The sequence below is a fragment of the Dreissena polymorpha genome, chromosome 2 (genome assembly GCF_020536995.1).
Source record: "Dreissena polymorpha isolate Duluth1 chromosome 2, UMN_Dpol_1.0, whole genome shotgun sequence".
Classification (NCBI taxonomy): domain Eukaryota; kingdom Metazoa; phylum Mollusca; class Bivalvia; order Myida; family Dreissenidae; genus Dreissena; species Dreissena polymorpha.
In genome coordinates, this window is record NC_068356.1 from 71,313,030 (window position 1) to 71,336,597 (window position 23,568).

General features: G+C 34.9%; 2 protein-coding genes across 22 annotated transcripts in view; one reads left to right on the top strand and one right to left on the bottom strand.

Annotated features, from left to right (window-relative positions):
* Positions 1-23,568, bottom strand: part of LOC127867554 (elongation of very long chain fatty acids protein 4-like) — a 74,461-nt gene that overhangs the window by 14,090 nt on the left and 36,803 nt on the right. The gene's annotated exons all lie outside the window — the stretch shown is intronic.
* Positions 4,223-23,568, top strand: part of LOC127867551 (uncharacterized) — an 83,336-nt gene continuing 63,990 nt past the window's right edge. For 16 of the 21 annotated variants that reach the window (XR_008043548.1, XR_008043549.1, XR_008043550.1 and 13 more), the window contains exons 1-16: positions 4,223-4,454; positions 8,725-8,830; positions 9,521-9,736; positions 10,186-10,322; positions 10,651-10,750; positions 11,225-11,382; positions 11,869-11,991; positions 12,511-12,622; positions 13,243-13,421; positions 16,166-16,279; positions 18,242-18,325; positions 18,653-18,776; positions 19,481-19,645; positions 20,672-20,896; positions 21,500-21,618; positions 22,937-22,970. Coding sequence is in view for 15 of the 21 variants with exons in the window: in XM_052408812.1 (XP_052264772.1) it covers positions 4,437-4,454; positions 8,725-8,830; positions 9,521-9,736; positions 10,186-10,322; positions 10,651-10,750; positions 11,225-11,382; positions 11,869-11,991; positions 12,511-12,622; positions 13,243-13,421; positions 16,166-16,279; positions 18,242-18,325; positions 18,653-18,776; positions 19,481-19,645; positions 20,672-20,896; positions 21,500-21,618; positions 22,937-22,970 (2,014 nt within the window). In the remaining 6 variants the exon portion in view is untranslated. Of the gene's footprint in view, positions 4,455-8,724; positions 8,831-9,520; positions 9,741-10,185; positions 10,323-10,650; positions 10,751-11,224; positions 11,383-11,868; positions 11,992-12,510; positions 12,623-13,242; positions 13,422-16,165; positions 16,280-18,241; positions 18,326-18,652; positions 18,777-19,480; positions 19,646-20,671; positions 20,897-21,499; positions 21,619-22,936; positions 22,971-23,568 lie in introns of those variants that run through there. The other 5 variants (XM_052408805.1, XM_052408806.1, XR_008043547.1 and 2 more) reach the window with 4 other exon arrangements.

A 23,568-nucleotide genomic window follows, 5' to 3' on the forward strand; every position in this document is an offset into this window, starting at 1 on the left:
TGAACCAACAAGGGAGGCAACTTGTTATGTCACAATTTGGCAGTGTATAAAACGTGGTACTTAATTATCTCGCTCAAAATGGGTCTAAATTACGTTTAAAAGCTATTTTCTGATTGGATGAAACAGTCCGAAATCATCCAATAAATAAATTCGAGATATTTATCTTGCGGAAAATGCAATGCCATGCCGCATGCAAGCTATTTATAAAGTATATATCATAAATCAAAAAGTTTGTTGTTGTTTTTTCGCGGTCATAGACAGTGTTCCTGGCTGAAAACGATGCAATATTACTTTTAAATCATTCATGCATTAGTTTTTAGCAAGAAAGAGGTAGAATATTAGTGTAAAACATTTGTTTTTATTTAAACTTGTGTCTGCTACAATTTAACGAGTGGTTACGGAAATTACCGATTGTACAGATGTATCGACAGACATAAGCAAAACGAAAGAATAGCTTGCACATTTCAAGTTTATCAGCCTTGAAATAACCTATTAATCAAATGAGAATCGAAATTATTAAAATATAAACCAGTAATGTTCATTAACACCAAAATCTTTGGGCACAACCATCATATTTTTGGAAACCGTGACGTATTGTTTTTCGGAAACCGACGATCGGTAATTTCCATAACCAAATTGAAAATTTCATCACTGACAAGTTTCGTTTTTAATGTTTTTCTCAAATATTTTACCACAAAATTATTGTATACCATTACACAAATGAATGACAAGTAATAATTCCTTGATTTTGGGGAGGGACACTGTCTATAAATGCTTATAAAAACGCATAAAGGCTAAACTAAAGTGCATACAATATTAAAAAATAAATCATAATTCAAGTGTAGACAAGTGTTCGTTTTATCCGATATAATCATTCATCCTTATTGCTCAGACACTCAATTATATTGGAAGTTATTACGAATATCTGATAAAACTTGCATTATTTATTTTTATCTTTAAACTTCCATTTCATAAATGTTTTTTTTATAAACGTCGTCAATTATTAATAGATTTCTTTATAGTTTTAAAAACATTTAGGCAAATATTTCTCATGTAAGATAAAAAGCAAATAATTAATAAAATATTCCATATTAATCAGTATGTTGGTTTATCGATCAATAACAATATCACTTTGAACATTGAATTATTTAAAAGTTAAATCAAACATTAAATGTTCTCCGAACAAATGATTCATAACACATATAACAGATTGATAGGAAGATATAAACAAATCAAGGTTGCTACATGTAGGTTGCCCGCCTAGAATGGTCCTGTTAGTATGGAAGTACTTGATATATAAATTTATTAGCCTGTCGGTGTTGTAAAGACATAAAATATTTTATGAATGTCTCAAAGTCTAGAATTATTTTGCATTTAGTAAAAGAAAGGCAACATATAACCCTTAAGTGGCTGACAAGAACTTGTGGCTGAATACAACTAAATAGAGGCATTATGCTTCTTGAAAATAAAAGTAAACATCATTTTATATGAATTTTCTGATCAAAAGTGTTATTTTTAGTGAATAGGGGAAATACATTTTCAAGAATAAAACAATATAATTATAAATGTTTTGACGAAGTGCATCATAGTATTATCATAGTACCAGTTGTGGTCTAAAAATCCAGTAACATTTTTTAAATTTCATAACCCCTTGTTTAAAAAAAAAATCATGAAAAATAAAATTTTCAGAGTAACCTATTAAAATAGAATAAAAAATGCTTTATTAGACTCTAGATATTATTTTTGCAATCATTTTTCATCAATTACAAATGTTTTAAAAAAAATATTGTTTCATGCTACTCATGGTACCAGTTTTTTGTCAGAAAATTAATTACATTTTTTTTAAATGCGTTATCCCTTGTTGCCAAAAAATTCATAAAAAATATAATTTTCAAAGATATCCTTTAAAACAAAGAAAAAAATGCCTTCTTAAACCTTAAATATTATTCCTTCAAGCATTTTACGTCAAATATTTATGTTTGAAAAAAACATTGGTTCATGCTAAATACTGTTTGATATACTGTAAATAATGTAACTACACATCCAAGTAGTGAGTCCATCAAACTATTGCAACCGAAACACCTGGTGTGCCAAGGCACCAGCCGAAGTCAAATGCTTTTTGACTTAGTGCATTTTACTTTTTGTATTTGTATGCGTTTGTATGTGTTTGAAAAAATGTATAATCTTAAATGACATCTTCTGACCATTCATGTCCTAGATTTCAAAATCCAGGCCCTGGTCTGACACATTGGTAACATTAACGTTAAACTGTTACCAGGCTTCTGAATTTAATTAGCCAGGTCACAGGAAAAGGGCAGTCTTATCAGTATCCAATTAAACTATTTGTCATTGTACCGCTCTTAAGCAAACAGCTTTCAAGCAACTGCGGGCTGAACTGGATTTAAACTGGCCACAATCGCTTTAATGTCTCTTTTACTGGAATACAGTCCATTTAACTTTAAAGGGATCTTTTCACGTATTGGTAAATTGACAAAAATTGAAAAAAGCTGTATCGGATTCGCAAATTTTTGTTTTAGTTATGTTATTTTTAGGAAACAGTATTACTGAACATTTACCATGGTCTAATATAGCCATAATATCCATCTTTTAACGATTTAAAAATTACAAAGCGTTGCAACGCGAAACGTTTGAAAAATTTGGAAAGTTATGTTATTGTTGTTTAATTGTGTGAAAATACGAAGATTGCTTATATTAGGTATAAAATTCGTCAACCATTTATACTTGGCAGTATAGTCGAGCAGGCTAATGCGTTTTTACTCCAGGACTAAGGGGGTCACTGGTTCGAGCCCTGCAGCGGACTACTTTTTTTTTAAATTTATTCTGGATTTTTAACTGGAGCTTTTAAGATCCAATGTTTACATTTATCAATTATAAAGCATTTAATGACTAACTTCAAAACATGTCAAAATCTGTGAAAAGGCCCCTTTAACATAATATCTACTCCTATAAATATGAGGTCGATATACATGGACTAAACGATAAATTACGTCTAATTATTTGGACTATAATGATATCAACTACTTAAATAGAAAGAAGAAGAAAGAATTCATACAAACCAGTAATTTGAGTAAAGAGTTTGTAATCAATGTTGTATTTCAGGACAGCTTGGTGATATGCAAATCCCCATAGCCATTCAATAAGTCGCAAAATGCTCGAACAAAATTTATTAAGCAAAATGTGACTTAAATTGATAACTAAAAATACCAGTATCATCAGTATGCCAGTTTTGCCTTGTCAAGCTGTCGAGATCCAGAAAGTGCTTCATTCACATTGAATATATCCTTCAAATTCCATTTATTGTTGCATTACAAAATAGCGAAACAAGCCGATTAAAGCTGTAAGAAAGTTTTGACACGAGTGTTATCAAGTCTCTCATGGGCGAAGCCATTGTTGTATAAAGTGATCCATTCACATCGAAAATATCCTTCGAATTCCATCCATTGTTGTCATTAGCGGAGATTTAGTGAATAAATAATTCATATATCACAAATGACAGCTTCTAAATAGCGAAACAAGCCAATTTATGCAGTAAGAAAGTTTTGACTCGAGACTCTCATGGGGGCGGCCATTGTTGAATGTTGAAACACGAACGACAACTCTGCTAGGAGAATGTTATCAATGAAAATCAACGAGGTCGGGGTATTTCGATTAGAAAAATCGAGTTATCTCAATCGGACTGGCTCGGTCTTTTACATAGGTCGCCATTGTGAAGATTTTTTTATGGTAATCATACCTTAGACGATGCTGTTCCAGCGTCTTCAAAAATGATTTCTACTAGAACAATCGCTTTCAAAATAACATACAACGCAACGTTTTTGAGCATATGACGTTACGCGCTTACATGAAGTTTCGCCGGCACTTAAAAAACTATCCGTCTTTATTACCTTTTCTAAAATGAACATTTTAGAAATGCCTGGCGAAAAATAATCAAGGGTAACGTGACGATTCCTTTTTTAATCCTAATTTCCGTTGTGTTAAAATGTAGTATGTATATGCGTGTAGATCTACACTTTGATTTTCAAAACAAAAGTTCGAAAAAGTTTTGTTTTACTGGGAATATGTATCCAATCGGTGTTCGATGCAGTGTAAAACTTATGTAGGATGACACAATCAAATCACAATGACTTCCAGTATCACCAGTCGCTATCAATATCGGACAATATACACGTATACGAGCGAACAAGATATTAGTAATCAGATTTATTATCTCAATACATTAAACATAGATGTGTGCACATTGCTTGAATTGGGATTTGTTGAACTTAACATAGTTTTGGTATTTATTGGTGTAAACTTATACAACGTATAAACTACAATAAATACAACGATTCCAATTAAGTGTGTTTTTAAGTTATTTCAACGTATTCATTATAAGGATGATTTCATTATCATACTAACTTTTATTTACGTTAAATATGTGGACTACTTTTCTGGTAAGTTAAAGTATTTACTAACTGTTATTTCATTCGCATTTTCTTTAAAATGAGTCGTTTTCTGAGAAAACTGGGCATGATGCATGTGTGTAAAGTGTCGTCCCAGATTATCCTGTGCAGTCGGCACCGGCTAATCAGGGACGACACTTTCCGCGTTAATGGTATTTTTAGTTTCAAGGAAGTCCCTCCTTACCGAAAATCATGTTTATGCGGAAAGTGTCGTCCCTGATTAGCCTGTGCGGACTGCACAGGCTAATCTGGGATGACACTTTACGCACATGCATTATGCCCAGTTTTCTCAGAACACGACTCAAATAATATACTGCATCCAAACAAGTTGAGATCCTTGGTATGTATATGCAGTCAATCTTGTATTTAGAGACCACAAAAGGGAGTAACCAAAAGTGGACTCTTAATAAAATGGTCTTTAAATAAAAAAGGCCGTTTGGGATGAATGCCGACCTTTGATTTAAAATCCAGATGTAGGATTATTTCCTTTTGACACAGCAATTTCAGCTTTTGTAATCAAATGAATCTAAATATAAATCAAATTAATAAAACAATTTTTTTACTTAAAATAAGTTGTATTTGTTCTCTCTAATTCTAAATACAATGTAAATGGTTTGCACGGAGAATGGGTTTTTTCGACTCCAAACTCATTCGCGATTAAACTTACGTGCACTTTTACTCTTCGACACTTCCAATACCCGATCTTTCTCATTTAACGTTAATACCATCCGTTTTGACATTTTAATTTCTGCATGTAAGCTTATATATATCTGACTCGATTATGGTACATAGGGAACTATTATAACACCTTGATTGAAAACTAAATAAACACGCCTGATTGGAAAATTTGCTTACACAAACTAATTAGCATCATAAAAATTACATTTTTTTATGAACATATTTCGCTACATGTCACCGATTAAGAGTTTATTTTTTACACCTCTCGAGAACAATGTGAAAATGTTTGTCGCGTCGGCGCATTGTTTCTGCAATAAAATAGGCGATCAAATTTGTCACTTAACGTCCCAGATAGTGCACTCTTAAACCCGTAGACTGTTGGCAATACCTCATTGTATTATTCGACGCCAAAAATTGATACGCAGTCAGCATTAACACCGGTCAGAACCGGTCATCGTGACAAAGGAAAATGGCTGGTGTGAAATTAAAACAAAGGTTTAATCGGTCATGTTATCGGCTTAGATAAACAATCAACACTGACTTGTCCCTGAACGATCAACAGATTTACCACTCTTACATTAAAGCGGTCGTTTAAATCAAGACTTGGGCATCAAAATACACTAAAATCAGCGGTCGCTGGTCGCAGAAGACAAAAGTCGCTTAATTCAAGTGGTCGCAATCACAAGATTGACTGTAGTATATACGTTGCTTCTTATTCTTTCATGATATCACCTTATTGTTCAATGATTAAAATTAACATTGATCAATTACTCTTTTTAAATTGAAAACATTCAGTAATCCCGGTTTTCAGAGGAGCATTTAGCAAATTAGTAACTATAAGATCTGACTGTAGTTCAAGAACATTGTTGTTAAAAGATCACTTTAGAATTGAAAAACTTTTTGAATCATTGGTGTGTAACGCGAAAAAAACTGCTCTTGTTCATAAACACGGCCGTTAATTACGCGCGCCACCTCTTTTTGAGATGCATTAATAAATGAGCCAATGCTACTTCCGAGGTGGCGCTCAGGAATGGATGTTTTGAAATTTAACGGATTACTTACCAGGATGATTAGGATTTATGTGTTATTTCAACATATTTCGCATTAATTTTAAAAATAGAGCAATGTAGTGCGATCCAGCGATTGTAAATTCATCCTAAGATGTATAGAAACATACAATCAAAAACCCATTTGGAAACGTGAGGACCTTTATAAGTTGTGGCATTTTAGAATTCGTATGAACGTTGAAAAATAGATTAAATACAACAAATAACATTATCGATCGAATGTACATCATGTGATAATGCAATTGCGATACGACTGTTAATTGATACATCCTACATTGATGCCGCCTCATATCATTATCGCCATCTCCTTAGCATCGGCTCCATCTCTTTTGGAAAAATGCAAAATTATCCTCGCCGACAAGAAGCCAATATTATTGTGAATGCAGCATCGAATGTATGTTGTACGCAATTGTTTGATGTCATTAGCAATCTAATTGGGTAAAAATGTGCTCGTCAAACAGGAAAAACTCGTCGAAATACTTTTTAAAACTCCACCATGCCACAACTTATAAAGGTTCTAGATTACGTTTTAAAATGGGTTGAAAATTAAATTGTACATTTTTGGATGAATTAATCTTTGCTGAATCGCACTACATTGCCCGATTTGAAAAAAAAAATATGCGAAATATGTTTAAAAAACGATATAAAACCTAATTACCCTGTCAAATCATCCATGAACTTTCAAAACATCCGGGCCTGAGCGCCACCTCGGAAGTTGCATTGGCTCATTTATTAATGCATCTCAAAAAAGAGGTGGTGCGCGTGATTAACGGCCGTGATAAAGCAATTGGACTTCCACATCAGAAACGTTATATATTGGCCAAAAAGGTAGACATTTAAGTATTCATTTCAATAGTGAATAACATATACACATGAAGGCTAGTCTTTGCATCTAGTTGTTACTCGGAACACGCCATTCAAAGTACAGTTGCATAAAAAATATTTTCAAAATGCCAATATTTATGTGACATAATAGCAATAAAGGTTTTGTTTGTATCCCAGTTCCGAAATCCGAATATTGTCTATTGCTTGAGTAAAGTGATTGTTTTCTGCTGTATAAATTTTTTAATTGTTTGCACTGATTACATGTATATAGCAAGTCAACTAAAAAAAGAAAACAAAAAGGATACACTAGCATATCATGACGTTTTATATAAAAAAACTTGCGTTGTTATACAAACTCATCCCGATAACACTTTCATGGGAAACGTTGTGATGTCCCCGCGGGTGTCAAAAGTTTATATTATTAAAAATGTGTCTTTAATTGTATGCTTCACATATTTTTACCCAAATGACCTTTTTTGCTTTTCCATAATGTAAACAATATTTATTTATTTTTTGTTGTTGCTTTTTTAAGGTTTTTTATTTTCTTCGTAAGATACTACAGACATACATACAAGCATATTTTCATATAATATTTTAAGACATTTATTAGATGGGTACATAAACACATATGCAATTATTTCCGTAAGACACAACATACATGCATGCAAGCATGTTATTTACATAATATTTAAGTACAGCTATTTGCTAACATCATACATGTTGTTATGAAACATACATTCATATACAATTGATACGATTTAATATTTCTAGCAGTATACCAACTAATTTGCTTGTACATGTTATAAAACTTTAGTTGTAGGTATGTTTATCTTTTGCCTGTAATCTATTACACATTGGAAAAGTAACTTAAGTGCTGAATTGCATAATGTAAAATACATTAAAAATGCAGAATTCACAAACAATTTTTTGATTAAATGCAATCTATGGTATCTAGATTATGTGTTAATATGATTAGTGTTGTCGTTATGGGAGATGTCTACAAAGGGACCAGTCTCAAAATTCATCATCTGTTTTAAATATGGTTTTGTATATTTCGAAATTGTGTTTCATGCTGTTTACAAGTCCAAAAGTTGAAGGGATTCTGTTTTTCTTCTGACAATGAAAAATATACCTTTTAATTTCTAAACACACAATGTTTAAATCATTCATATTTTTGGTTGTGATTCCAAGTATTAGATCTTGACATGTTAAATCAATAGTTAAGCTTGTTCTTCTTCTATGAATAGTCTCAACAACAAATTTAACAATTTCTTGGGAAAATGGACAGTACTAGAACAAGTGCATAATATTTTCAACTTCATTATTACAAAATGTACAAAGATTATTGGAAGCAATTCTCATTTAAGTGATTTTGTTCCTGCGATTCTGTGGACTATCCTGCATTGGAACCATGTAATATATGTATCTTTGGTAAGGTTGAACACGTGTTTATGTATGTTTTTCCAGTCAATATTAACAAATTCCGAATTCCATTTTGTTTGACAAGCTGGAATGTCATTGTTTTGGATTAAGACTTTATAAATATGTCTTTTTTCTTTTGGGCTGCTTACTATTTTCTTTATGTATGTAGGTAATATAGGCCAATGAGATTTATAATGTAAAAGATATTGTCTTATGATTTAACAACCTTAATTAAACGTAAAATGTATGTCCAAGCGTTTCCGTTCTAGACACCCTGGTTCCCGGCTGTCCTGTTGGCATTCTACGTTTTTCCTGGCCGGGTAGCGGGGAGTGACGTCTGCTCCACGAACAACCCTGGAACACCAAGTCCTAACGGTAACGACGCATCGTGTTTGCAGTATGCGTCGCGTAAAGCACATGTTATATATCACAACGTACATTAAGATAGATGATAGTTATATTATTTGAACGGTACACAATTTAAAAGTCTTTTTTTTTATTCGTTTGTGTTCATTGATACAAAGAATATGACGGAGTTTTTGCCCTTTTCTAGAATTACATAATCTCTTCATGGCCATTTTCTTAAAATGTATGGTATGAATTGACTTATTAGTCAACATTGTTGACAATACATTCAACAACAAAAAACAAGTCACTTATTTCGTAGATCGACGCGCTGTTTTCTACATGGTCAACCGCAAAAAGGACCGAAACAAATGTAAACTATATTTTATCGACGCTTTAAGCACATATTCGTGTAGTCAGATAATATTATGCGTTCAGCGAGAAAAAAAAATGCACTGTCTTAAACCCGACTGATAATGTTTTCATCAAAACATAGACTCTTAAATTATACCAATTCTACAATAATGCTGGGAGAAAACAAAACAAAAACAGTTAAATGTATCATTATAATTTACCAATATACAGTCAAGTATTATGTACTAGTAAATGGAAGTTCAGAGGCCCGGAAGCCAATTAATTATGTTTGGACAAGACGATTTGATAATGTAATGAATTACGAGTCAACGTTTTATTGGCGTGTACATACTTGTGATTTTTAAGCGATGCCTGACCCTGGACTTCCGGATCTTGCCACAATGACAAATGGAGCGTTCGCTGTAGACGCTCAAGTCAATCTGTTGGAACAGAGCCGCACGGAATGGATCCGAGTGTTCTATGATAGTCCAGGCAACAGGGCGGCAGTAAAGCTGTTTGCCAACGGAATGGACACCTTGATTGTGTTCAACTACGCTTCAGACGAAGTGTATTATTTGAACCGTATGTACGTTAGATAGCTTTCTTGAAAAGTTCAATTTAATCCATGATGTGCATATTATTTGATTAAATATATTATATTAAACGTATTTAAAAAACGATCTAGTCATATGACAATAACTAAGCAAACACACATTAATACATTAAATTAATCGTAATTATATATTATGCACTGTCAACAATTTGCTCTCTATATAAATATCTGCAAATTATATGGGCCACAACTCATATAGCAATATGTTGAACTTGTGTATGTGTGAATATAATTGCTTCATGTGTGTCATAAATGACCTTCTTTAAGTACATCAACTTTAAAAACATGCATCACAGAAATCTATACCACACTTATCAATTAAAGTCGAATGTTAAAACTGTCATCGCTTAATCCCACTTTTTCAATCTAGTTGGATATAAAACATGTGATCGCTAAACCCCACTTAATTTCAATCCAGCTGGATATTACAATTGCACGGTGTCGCGGATTTCCGGAAGTCGTTACTCGCAGCTGTTCGGATTTCACATCAACAACAACTTACCTCACATAGGAACCTTGCAGGAGGCGCTAAAGTTTGGAACGGATTATAATGAGGTAAGTAAAAGCCCATTTTCTTGACTTAGATCGCATCGCACGACGGAGACTAATTTCAACGCCCTCGAGTCAGTTTCTTTGGTAGAACAAGTACTTGGGAAAATTTTAAGAACGCACCTGAATGGAAAACAAAACACGGGAATTCTGGTTGCTTGGTAAATAGCATAGCAATTATGCCACAGAGAACTCTCTTAAATGGCGTTTAAAAATAGTGTAACAAGTTAATGGTCGTACTTACAAATTGAAATTGGTTGTCATAGAAAATTTAAGGAGCGACAACCCAATATTACTCGGTGCCCTATGTGCATATACTTTGTCTCCCCCACAGACGTACCTAGGCAACACAACAGTGAACGGCGTGCCGGTGTACCATTGGACCAGCTGCATCAACAACACACGAAAGATTGACTACTACTTCAACGTGGCGGGTAGGTCCCAAGGGCGAGCTGTGGTGGCATTATTACCAGTTCAAAATTTCAAAAACAGATTGTTTCGCTTTTCTGATTGTGAATGGTTGTTCGTCCTGGTATTTATAGTTAACTCAGTACTTCATGCCTGCATATGTAATTACTTTCTACAGATAAACATACTATAACTGAGATATTAACTTAAATAATGTAATGAAAACGACCAAAATAATACTTGATTAAAAAGACTGAACTGGTAATTTTTATAATCAGCACACGCATGAATTATTTAGTACTTCTATTTATACACATATTTGCAGTCATGTATTTGTTCATGAGCATGTATACACGTGTCCGATGATCAAGACTTTAAGCCTTTCTCCAACATGTACGTCGAAATATACATGTTTACATGTATGTAAAGTGTAACTTGCACTATAAGTCATGTTAATTCCATACTTATACAACGTCCATGTCCCATGTATACTATAACAGGCAACTGGACGACCTCGTCTACGATGAGCTCAGTTCCGGTGATGTCGGAGGTGGTAGGCAGCGAGCGGCTCCCAAACGGCTCCCTCTACAACTACCACCACATCTTCACCATGTCCCGCTTCATACCAGCGGCAGAGTTCGACTACGGGGACATGCAGGTTACATTGCACTTATTCAATGTTGATACTATCAATTTCTTGTAAAAATAGACTAGATTGAAAACAATGACATGGTTCAAAACTCGTCACAACTTTCCTGAGGGTAGGATGTTATTATAAGTTCATTAAAAATCAATTATAGTTTGCAGTCACACTTGCTTATTAAATAGAGAATTTATTAAAAATACAAATAAGCCATAAAATAGTTTATGCATAATTTATAATGATTTCGGTATAACGTTTTGGGTTGTGTTGCAAGTGTCGATTTCGAAACTGTATACTAGTAGAAGACAAGCAAAATGAATAATGCGAATGATCCATTTTATCGATTAAAAGTAAAATTACAAAACAAAATTCAATGTTTACATGATATATAAATTCTGATGTGTTCTTTGACTTCGTCAATGGAACACACATCTCAAAGTTGTATTTAAGCGTTTGTGCTTTCTGAATGCCGAGCACGTCTCATATCAAGCCTCGTTTCAGACGCCAGAGAGCGTGTGGTGCCCCGGAAGGAAGCCAGGAAAGGCACCACCTGCACTGCCGGACCGCTTCTACTACAAGGTGGAGATTGTCTATCCGGACCTGGGCGCCGTCGCCTTTGAAGAAGTAAGATACATAAGCTTCAAGTTCCAATGTATAACAAAACGCATTTGTGTCGTATTGAGTGGCCAATTCGTCGGATTCCGCCTTTTATATTGCCCAATCATTTGCGGGTTCTTCTTATTTATGGCGCTTTTGGCACCACTTCAGTTGTCCTTATTTATTTAATAAATCATGCGCAGCTTGTAACAAACTAATTAAAACAGCTGAGCTTGGTAATCTTGACGTCAAATAAGTAAACCCCTTCTTCAAGCAAAAATAAATTTTATAATAAGCATAAGTGACAACAGTTTTGCGTATCTTAGTGTCAAATGCACATTTGCGGTCCACTTCGACCTTCCCAGAAATTCGACTTTACTCGTTTGGGATGGCGAAGTTCAGCTGTGCAAGAATATATTTCCTATGTGTGCTTGATGTATGGGTATGATACCTAATGAAATGTAGACTGAATTTACTGTTATTGATATTTAATATACATGAATAATGCTGATGGAAATTTTTGTTTAACACGTCATTGTTTCCTAGGTGTGGTATGACGCCTCCTTCAAGCTCTTCCGACATGATCGCCGGCCGCTCGTGCCGACGCCGCCAGACTACACGACACACCCCAGGATCGAAATACATGACTATACAACAGGTCAACTCCGTTTTCTCTTTCATCAGCGCTTATTTGCTCAAAATGTTAACGGCAAGCTTAGGTTACTGCCTGTTAACTTTCGACATAAATTAAATTACCAATAGAAAAAGCAAAATGCGTCAGATTGTTAAATATTTCAAATGTATTTGATAAAACCACTTTGCTTGCCTTCAATACATAGTTAAACGATTTCCCGTTGAATTAAGATAAATATCTTAATAAAAACATAACGACCATTAGCAGAATTTGTTATTTAAGTCGAATGCAACTTGACCTTGGGTTTAAACCAGTTTAAAAGCACATACAAACAATCGGTATTAACGAAAATGGGGTAACAGCTTTTCAAGCAATTTATAACTACCAATTTATGTCCAAACACGATTGGGTATTACTAAGTTCTGTCGAAAACCATATCAGTTGTTTGTGAGCTTTACCTCTTTAGTTCACATATAGGGCTTTTTTGTAACTGAAATACTAGTAGTTCATTTTCAACAATATCGCATGGTTTGAATGCGAATACTTATAAATTGTATTTTCTAGCTTTGCCCAGAGACCCTGCTTCGCCGCACGTTAATCTTATACAATATCCCATATTCACAATATCCCATAATCTTCCACAGGCGTCGCATACACGACTGACCGGATGTTCAACAACTGCACGATGAGCGCACTGACCCCTGATCAGCAGGACTCGCAGCAGAATCTGACCGCCTACCGGTACAACCAGTCGTACGTACTGGGCATGAAGAGTCCGCTACAACTGCTCGACCTTGACCTCAATCTAACTTACATCGGCCAGGCAAGCTTGTGTTTCCTTTGTATGGCATTGTCACACTATCGCGTCTGTGAAACGTTTGAGTTGCGAATGATGATTTTGTCAAACACGTTCTTTAACGATCACTATAAATCGGACATGTTGATCTTGACATTGTTGGTTATTCAGTGTACCAAATCTAGAGGTTAGAACTATGTTTGAAGTTGAATACATTTATGCTGTAAACTTCATCATTTATGAATACAGCAATAGCTCACGAAACGGGCGTTTGTTTTATATAATAAATAATTTTATACCACAAACACAAACCATTGCCTGAACTGTACTTGATTGTTTATTATGATGATGTTTCGCAGAAGTATGGATACCTTTTTCATTTATTCGTATCTTGGTATATTATAATACTTGATACCTGTATAGTGCTATTTCATTTACTAGTATATTGGTGTATTCAAGTGCGTGATACCTGCTTAGTGCTATTTCATTAACTATTATCTTGATGTATTCTAGAACGTGATACCAGCATAGTGTCATTTCATCTATTGTATATTGATGTATTATAGTACATGATACCTGCATAATGCTATTTCATTAACTCGTATCTTGTAGTATTCTAGTACGTGATCACTACGTAGGGGTTTCATATGCACGTATCTTGGTGAAAAGTTCATAGTGCCTTTTTATTTACTAGTACTATGTACCTTTATATACTGCAGTACGTGATACCTAGATAGTTTTATTTTATTTACTCGTATCTTGTATCATTCTAGTACGTAATAACTACACATTGATTCATTTACTCGTATCTTGGTGTATAGAGCATAGTGCTATTTTATTTACTAGTACTATGTATCTTGATATACTCCCGAACGTGATACCTAGATATTTCTATTTTATTTACTCGTACCTCGATGAATTCTAGTTCGTGATACCTATATGGTGTTATTTCGTTTACTCGTACCTCGATGAATTTTAGTTCGTTGTACCTATATAGTGTTATTTCATTTAATCGTACCTCGATGAATTCTAGTTCGTGATACCTATATAGTGTTATTTCATTTACTCGTACCTCGATGAATTTTAGTTCGTTATACCTATATACCGTAATTACTCTATGTTTTCGGACACTTAAAAATAATTTTTTTTTTCGTTTCCGAAAACTTAGATACGAAAAATATTAACAAAATACAGGTGTCCGAAAACTTAGGTTCGAAAATGGAAGTGTCCGAAAATAGCGTAAATTGTATCAACGACTACCGGTAATAGCATGCGCTTGTAAAATATCATGCCGTATAGTATAAATTACAGTTATACATGTTTGCACTGCATTTTAAATAATTGAAAATGCTTAATTTATTTGACAGAAAGTTACTTCAAGGTTGTACTTTGACCAATGAGTTCAAAAATGAGCATGGGATGTACCGATACAGGCTTGTATCAACCTGTAATTAACGCAATAAAAAGCAAATTATGAATTCTTTGTTTGTTCATTTCCGATAGTTGTTGTGTAACAGCTTCCATTGTTCGTAAAACGTGTAATACGGTGCATCACACTTTTAAACATTTAGCATTTGTCACAGTTATTTTACTGAGAAGGGGTAATACAATTGCGGTAGATAATTGAACTGTTAATTGGCACTACCCCTGGTAATTGTCATAACGCTTATGCTTTCGGGCGAAACCATTGTTTAATACCGGTTTACAAGGTTATTTACCCAATAACGCAAATGTAATGGTTTATTGCCCTCAGGCATGCACCCGCAATGTTTTATGATGTTAATCTGGTTGTAAAACCCCATGATCGAAGTGTCATTAGATATCAAAAACACGTTCGAAAATTGGTAAAATAGCGCTGTAAAATATACTGTCCGAAAACTTAGAGACATAAATAATGGACGAAAACGCGCGTGTCCGAAAAAAAAGAGTCACGAAAATTAATTATTTTTGCTAAAAAAGGGGGTGTCCGAAAACTTAGAGTGTCCGAAAACATAGAGTAATTACGGTAGTGTTATTTCATTTACTCGTACCTCGATGAATTCTAGTTCGTGATACATATATAGTGTTATTTCATTTACTCGTACCTTGATGAATTCTAGTTCGTGATACCTATATAGTGTTATTTCATTTACTCGTACCTCGATGAATTCTAGTTCGTGATACCTATATGGTGTTATTTCATTTACTCGTACCTCGATGAATTCTAGTTCGTGATACCAATATAGTGCTATTTCATTTACTCGTACCTCGATGAATTCTAGTTCGTGATACCTATATGGTGTTATTTCATTTACTCGTATCTCGATGAATTCTAGTTCGTGATACCTATATAGTGTTATTTCATTTACTCGTACCTCGATGTATTATAATTCGTAATACCTATATAGTGCTATTTCATTTAATCGTACCGCGATGTAATATGGTTCGTTATGCCTGCATAGTGCTATTTCATGGACTCGTATCTTGGTACTTTTCACTACGTGATGCCTGCATAGTCCTATTTCGTTAGCTCGTTTCTTTATGTTTTCCAGTTCGTTATAGCTGCATTGTGCTATTTCATTTACTCGTATCTTGATGTATAACAATACGCGATACCTACATAGTGCTGTTTACTTTGCCGGTATCTTTGTTTATTGCAGTACGTTTTACAAGCATAGTGCCATTTCATTTTATCGTATATTGGTGTGTTCCAGTACGTGATACGTCCATGGTGCTAGAACCTGATTCCTACATATGGCTATTTCATTAATAAGTGTTTTGATGTATTTCAGTACGAGATTCGCGGCATTGTGTGCGATGCCTTCGTAGGCCAGGCATACAACTTTACACAGACCGGCTTTTTGTCAAATGATCAAACCATGGATCTCACATTCTATTTCATGGCGGTATGTACAGCCATAGACCTCACATTCTAATTCATGTCGGTATTTACAACTATGAATCTCACATTCTATTTCATGACGATATGTTCAACCATGGATCTCACATTCTTTGTCATGGCGGTATGTACATCTATAGATCTCCCATTCTATACAATGACGGTATGTGCAATTATGAATCTCTCATTCCATTTAATGGCGTTATGTACAACACCGAATATCACATTCTTTTTCATGGCGATATGCACAACTGTGGATCTCAAATTCTATTTCATGTCGGTATGTACAACTATAGATCACACATTCTATACCATGGCGGTATGTACAACTATGAATCTCTCATTCCATTTCATGGCGGTGTGTACAACTATAGATCTAACATTCCATTTCACTGCGATATGTACAACTAAAGATCTCACATTCCATTTCACGGCGGTATGTACAAATATAGATCTCACATTCCATTTCATGGCGGTATGTACAACTATAGATCTCACAATCTATTTCATGGCGGTATGTTCAAACATGGATCTTACATTCTTATTCATGACGGTATTTACAACTATGTATCTCACATATTTCATGGCTGTATGTACAACTATAGATCTCACATTATATTTCATGGCGGTATTTACAATTATGAATCTCACATTATTTTTCATGGCGGTATGTACAACTATGTATCTCACATTCTATTTAGTGGTGGTATTTACAACAATGAATCTCACATTCTTTTTCATGTCGGTATGTACAACTATGTATCTCACATTCCATTTCATGGCGGTATGTACAAATATAGATCTCACATTCCATTTCATGGCGGTATGTACAACTATAGATCTCACAATCTATTTCATGGCGGTATGTTCAAACATGGATCTTACATTCTTATTCATGGCGGTATGTACAACTATGTATCTCACATATTTCATGGCTGTATGTACAACTATAGATCTCACATTATATTTAATGGCGGTATTTACAATTATGAATCTTACATTATTTTTCATGGCGGTATGTACAACTATGTATCTCACATTCTATTTCATGGTGGTATTTACAACAATGAATCTCACATTCTTTTTCATGTCGGTATGTACAACTGTGTATCTCACATTCTTTTTCATGGCGGTATGTACAACTATGTATATCACATTCTTTTTCATGGCGGTATGTACAACTATGAACCTCACATTCTATTTCATGGTGGAATTTACAACAATGAATCTCACATTGTTTTTTTCATGTCGGTATGTACAACTATGTGTCTCACATTCTTTTTTATGGCGGTATGTATAACTATGTATCTCACATTCTAATGACGGTATGTATAATCTTTGATCTCATTTTCCATGGAATGTACAACCATAAATCCCACATTGTATTTCATGGCGGTATATACAACCATGGATCGATCATTTTATTTCTTTGCGGTGGGTAAAATCATGGCTCTAATATTCAATATCAAAGCGTTATTGACATGTATGTTCAATGCGGTTTCTACATTTTGATACTTGATACGAAAATGTTGCTGTTATTATTTTATTTCGAATACTGCTGAATCTTTAATCATAAAACATAATGCAATAGCTGAGTTTTAAACACAAATCAGGAGCTTTTCGTTGTTACACCATAAGGAAATATGCTTCCTTCCGTCCGTTAACTTTATCTTGTATTAACCGCTGAAACTTTGTAGATAGGTTCATTTACAATAAGAGGTGAGTCTGCATCCATTATGTTCCGCTTCTACTTTTTTTTTATCCCAGAGTTATTGTACATAAACTGTTGTTATATGTGTATGTAGCTCACAATCCACCATAGATTGATATTTGCAGCATATTTTGTCCTCTAGTAATCTTGGGCTTTTCTTATTATCTGCTTTTGTGACTGTATGCGAAGTGCTTGGTAAGGCTTATTAAGTAGCATCCATCAGGCCACTGATATGTACCGGTGTTGGTGTGTTTTCAGGACGGCTGGAGTTATGTAACGGATGACAGTGTGGACATGATCACGTCACAGATACCTATCCGCCTAGTGCTATATTCTAACGACGTAAGATTCCTTATTAAAAAATTCACTTTGTCACATTTTATACTTGTTACATTCCGGAAAATTTACATATACTATCGAACCGGAAGAATAGTATTGAGAAAGCATTTGTAGTTCTTTTATTTGATTCAATTAACATTAGCATATATACATAGAAGGAGAAATAAAGTCGAATGGGAAAACTTTATACTTTTGAAAATATATGTGTGTTTCGAATTTCAACACATACCGCAACCCCGATGTTAAGCGAGTCAATATTTAACCATGAATGTTAAAATTCTGTATCGCTCATTGGCTGCGACCTTCGCTATCAACCTTATATTGTTTCAGATGGCTTTAACAGCCACGTACAACTTTCTTGAGTTCGAGCCCACGCCGCCCTCGCTAAGCGTGTTTGACGTCAGCGCCTGCTTTGCCGAGGCGAACAAGGTCACCTTCCAGGTCAAATTTCCAGGTATGAATGGACGATTTGATTTTGCGTTTTCTCTTCGGTTATTTTATTATTTTATGTGTTTCAAATCCTGACACAAAACGTGTGACAGCGACGCAATAAACGTTTATGACTAGTTGTCGGCTTTATGAAAACCGTATTGTTTATTTGGGAAAGAACGGGTTCTTAACTAGGAATCCTGAAAGCGTGATTGGTCCACTTCAGAGTGTTAAATGAAACAAATGCCGTAATGGCAAGATTTTATTTACAATGTATCCATCTATTCTGAAAGCGTGAAAGCTAAAAACTGATGGTTTGACGGACCTATCTTGTACAACATTAGTACGCTACAATATGATGTTCGCAGGAGGTTTAACGTAAGCGAAACACACGTAGATATTAAGTAAGAACTCAATTTAAATGTAATAAATACGGCTGCTATGATAGTAGGCTTAAACTTTTGTATTCAGGTGAGTGTTGTATTATTGAAAATGCATTTCGACCATGACTTTTCTATTTCCTCACGTTTTACCAATGAGTTTTCCTATAAAAAAAGTACTACGCGCAACGTAAGTATTTGATATGGAATTGTCAAGGTCAAAACACATGTATTCATGGCAAAGCACTTATGCATTTAATATACATACACAAAGAAGCATGAAGAAGAGTGATTTTTAACCCCAACGTGATTATATCTCAACATCCTGACCGCCCCACCGCCATTGCAGGCACATATATCCCGGCCACGGAGGAGTCAGTGATAAACTGGGCCCAGCTCGTGTTCGCCGAAAAGATGGGCGTCTCGCTATTGCGCGTTTCCGGCGTTCAGCTTTCTTACGATGACGCCAATTTATATGTCACCGCCACACTGCTCGATAAAACCTGGTTGGCAGGTAAACTGAATAAGTATAGATGTCTTTACTTTAGATTATGCCGATAGTATGTGTAAACAATCGATTGAATTATGATTAAGATGCCATCTAGGTTGTATGTGTAAACACTCGATTGAGTTATGATCAAGATGCCATCTAGGTTGTATGTGTAAACAATCGATTGAGTTATGATCAAGATGCCATCTAGGTTGTATGTTTAAACAATCGATTGAGTTATGATCAAGATGCCATCTAGGTTGTATGTGTAAACAATCGATTGAGTTATGATTAAGATGCCATCTAGGTTGTATGTGTGAACAATCGATTGAGTTATGATTAAGATGCCATCTAGATTGTATGTGTAAACAATCGATTGAGTTATGATTAAGATGCCATCTAGGTTGTATGTGTAAACAATCGATTGAGTTATGATCAAGATGCCATCAAGGTTGTATGTGTAAACAATCGATTGAGTTATGATTAAGATGCCTTCTAGGTTGTATGTGTAAACAATCGATTGAGTTATGATCAAGATGCCATCTAGGTTGTATGTGTAAACAATCGATTGAGTTATATTCAAGATGCCATCTAGGTTGTTTGTATAGACAATCTATTGAGTTATGATCAAGATGCCATCTAGGTTAGTAACCATTACAGAAAAAGACGCACGCATTATCCTTTAGTTTCCCGAATAAATATGCTATACAAACCAAAACAACGGCAAAACCTTACACTCAACATCGTTACTAAATCACCATGGTATGTGCGTTTATGCACGTACCAAGCTTTTGTTGTATTAACTTATTAAGTATCATAGGTATTATAATTTACTAATGGGATCGCAAGTATAACATATTTACAGCGTGGGCACGTCTTTGAGGTACATAATGCGAGAATAACAATGTATACGGGAATGACTATCAATATTCGGTATTCACAGTGAAATGAGCAGTCAATATTTAATTTTAAACATATCTAATATCACCCTTCCAATGGACCGTACACCCGCCAACCAAGGTAAATGCTGCTACTACTCTCATGTTTCAGCCCAGTTCACGGTACAGCCGGGCCGCTATATCGAGATCAACACCGGCTCCATCATCTACAACTCGGCCAGCCCTCTCCAATGTGCCAGCTACTGCGTCAACGACGCAGAGTTCGTCTGCAACAGCTTCGACTTCTGCACAAACGACCAGTCGTGTCACTTAAGCCCGACCCACACGGACAGCGGCACCACCATGTCTCCTACCCCCTCCTGCTACCACTACTCAAGTACGGCGTTATAATAGTAGTCAGGTGGTTGATGATAACGTCGCGATTAACATTCAAATTAGCCTTTCAAGTCCTTTCAAATTAGCTTTTTTATGCATGGTTGCTTTTTCTGTCATGTCGCTTTGAATTTTGACGCGTTTGCAAAATACCAGCACATTGGCACCACAGTGGAAAAAGTACGTTAAATTGCATAGTTTTAGTTATCTCTTGGTGACCCCCTTAAACGCCCCCACAGGCCAAAACGATATGACAGAAGGCATCTTTCATACTCTGTTTATAGATCTGTTTCAATAAAAAATGATATTAGAAAAATACATTAAACGTTAAACTGTTCGTAGTTTTGAATGTTTCAACTAATGAATACATACATGTTTATTCAAATGCAATCATTGATTATAGATCAACGCGTCCAGGAAACAAATTTAAATAAATATAATTGTATCCGTAGAAATTCTCAAATTATGATCGTTTTTTGCTCGCTTTCGATTATTTGGCCAATTAGTTTATGTTTTATCGACACATGATTTTCTCTACATTCAAACACGCCAACTGTTATTTGAATATTTAATAAATATATGTAATATGGATAGCAATTCACGACAGGGACTGTGGACGGCGACACACCGCAGCTGACGATCGCGTCTGCGTTTCAGAACCTCCGCACCAGCGTCTACAACCGCGGCCTTGTGCTCTCCAACATCGGCCTGGGCACGTTGTTCAAGGTACCACGTGACACACTTCCAGTTTAAGGCAGCATGCTCTGATGCCGGATGTATAGTCACTGTTTTGAAGCGTAGCACAATTCGCTAGATACAGAATAGATCTGGAATACCAGTGGTGCAATACTAGGAATTTGTTAAATATCAGTTTTTAACAGCAATCTTACCCATGGTCTGCACTGGTTAAGGGCTAAAACTTGCTGTCCGAACTTTTGCGATGTTCTGACCGTTTCTATGTTCCCAAATCGTAAAGTTCAGCTGAACATAAAAATATTCTACTTGAGACTTTGTCAAATAGTTCACACTAAGTATCCCCTTCCTATTAACTGGTTCCTTTCTTTCCTCCCTGTAACCCTTTAATAACGTTTAAATGTAGCTGCATCAACTATGAACTGACAGCTAGAAATGCGTTAGAAATCAAAAATATTATTATGATAAACTGCAAACACATAAACTGGAATTAGCCAGAAAAAATAATGCCAAGTTAAATTGGAAAAATTTTAATGGATCAGTTGTGCGCAATTCTATTTCTTTAGCATCAGATGATTTTTAAATTGTTTTAAATCGGTAAATGATCCTAATTCTGTTGTTTTTTTTCCCAACCAAATGAATAGATTTTGTACGTTTTGAGAGATATCTAGGGGGAAAAGTACAGCTTATGTTTAAAATTGAATAGTATAATTACCACACATGAAATAAAAAAATGTAAAAAACTAAACAATGGTAAATCGGGTCCTCCAGACAATTTTCTTAACGATTTTTTTAGTATGGATGTGAGATAGACTTGTTCGCGACAGCTCTTTGCACGTTGTTTAATTTGTGTTTTATTTATTCGGTTTACTTCCCAGAAACATGGTAAGAGGGTTATGTGGTCCCATTGCATAAGAAAGGGGATATTAACAATACGAACAACTACACTGGTATTACTTTATTGAGAACACAAGGAAAATTATTTACGAACGTTTTAAATGACCGGCTGACGATTAAGGCGGAAAAGTATAAAGTTTACATTGAGGCTCAGGCAGGATTTAGAAAAAAAAACATGGGAACAATGGATAATATTTGTGTACTGCATAATGTAATAAAGCATTTATTAAATTAAAAAAAACTGTTCGTAGCATTTATAGATTTTACAAAAGCATTTGATTACATATTGAGAGATAGTCTGTGGTATAAACTGATAAAGTAAAATATTAGGAGGGAAAATATTAAACAGTATATTATGTGTGACATTTCATGTTTAATCATGGGCGTATTGCCTACTGTATTATCAAATAAACTAAACTATGAACTGATGGCCTCTTGTGCGGCTATTTTACAGGACTATACTGCCGACGACGTCGTGGTGGTGTTCGGTAAGTACATATGTTCGGGTCAGCACATAACGACAGGTGGTATCAATTTTGTAAACGTGTGGGCATCTTAAAACACATCAGCATCATCGACCTTGAACAAGTGAGCGTCAGTCCGAATGCCGGTGTGCCATTATTATCAGCCGGTTTTCGCAATATATCCCTTGATATATGGTATAATCTTTAAAAAAATGTGTAGGGTGATTGTTTTAATTGATTGCAATGCTCCTCAGTGATATATATACACCCATGCAGTTTTATCTTGAAATAGTGTAGCGTATCTAAGATATGGCCCTGGAAAGTTACACAATACACCAACAACAAAGAGCAACAACTCTTATTTAAGAAAGTGTATGGTTATGGTTCTTGTGAATGGCACTTCTCCTCATTGATATCAATGCACCAATGAAGTTTCATGTTGAAGTAGTGTATGGTATCTGAGATATAGCCCTGAAAAGTTCCATCATACAAAAAACAAAGGGCAGTGACTCTTATTTAAGAAAGTGTATAGTTGTGAATCACGTTACTGGCAATTTTCCTCGTAGATATATATACGCATAAAGTATCATGCTGATTTCCTATATAGTTTCTGAGATAAAGT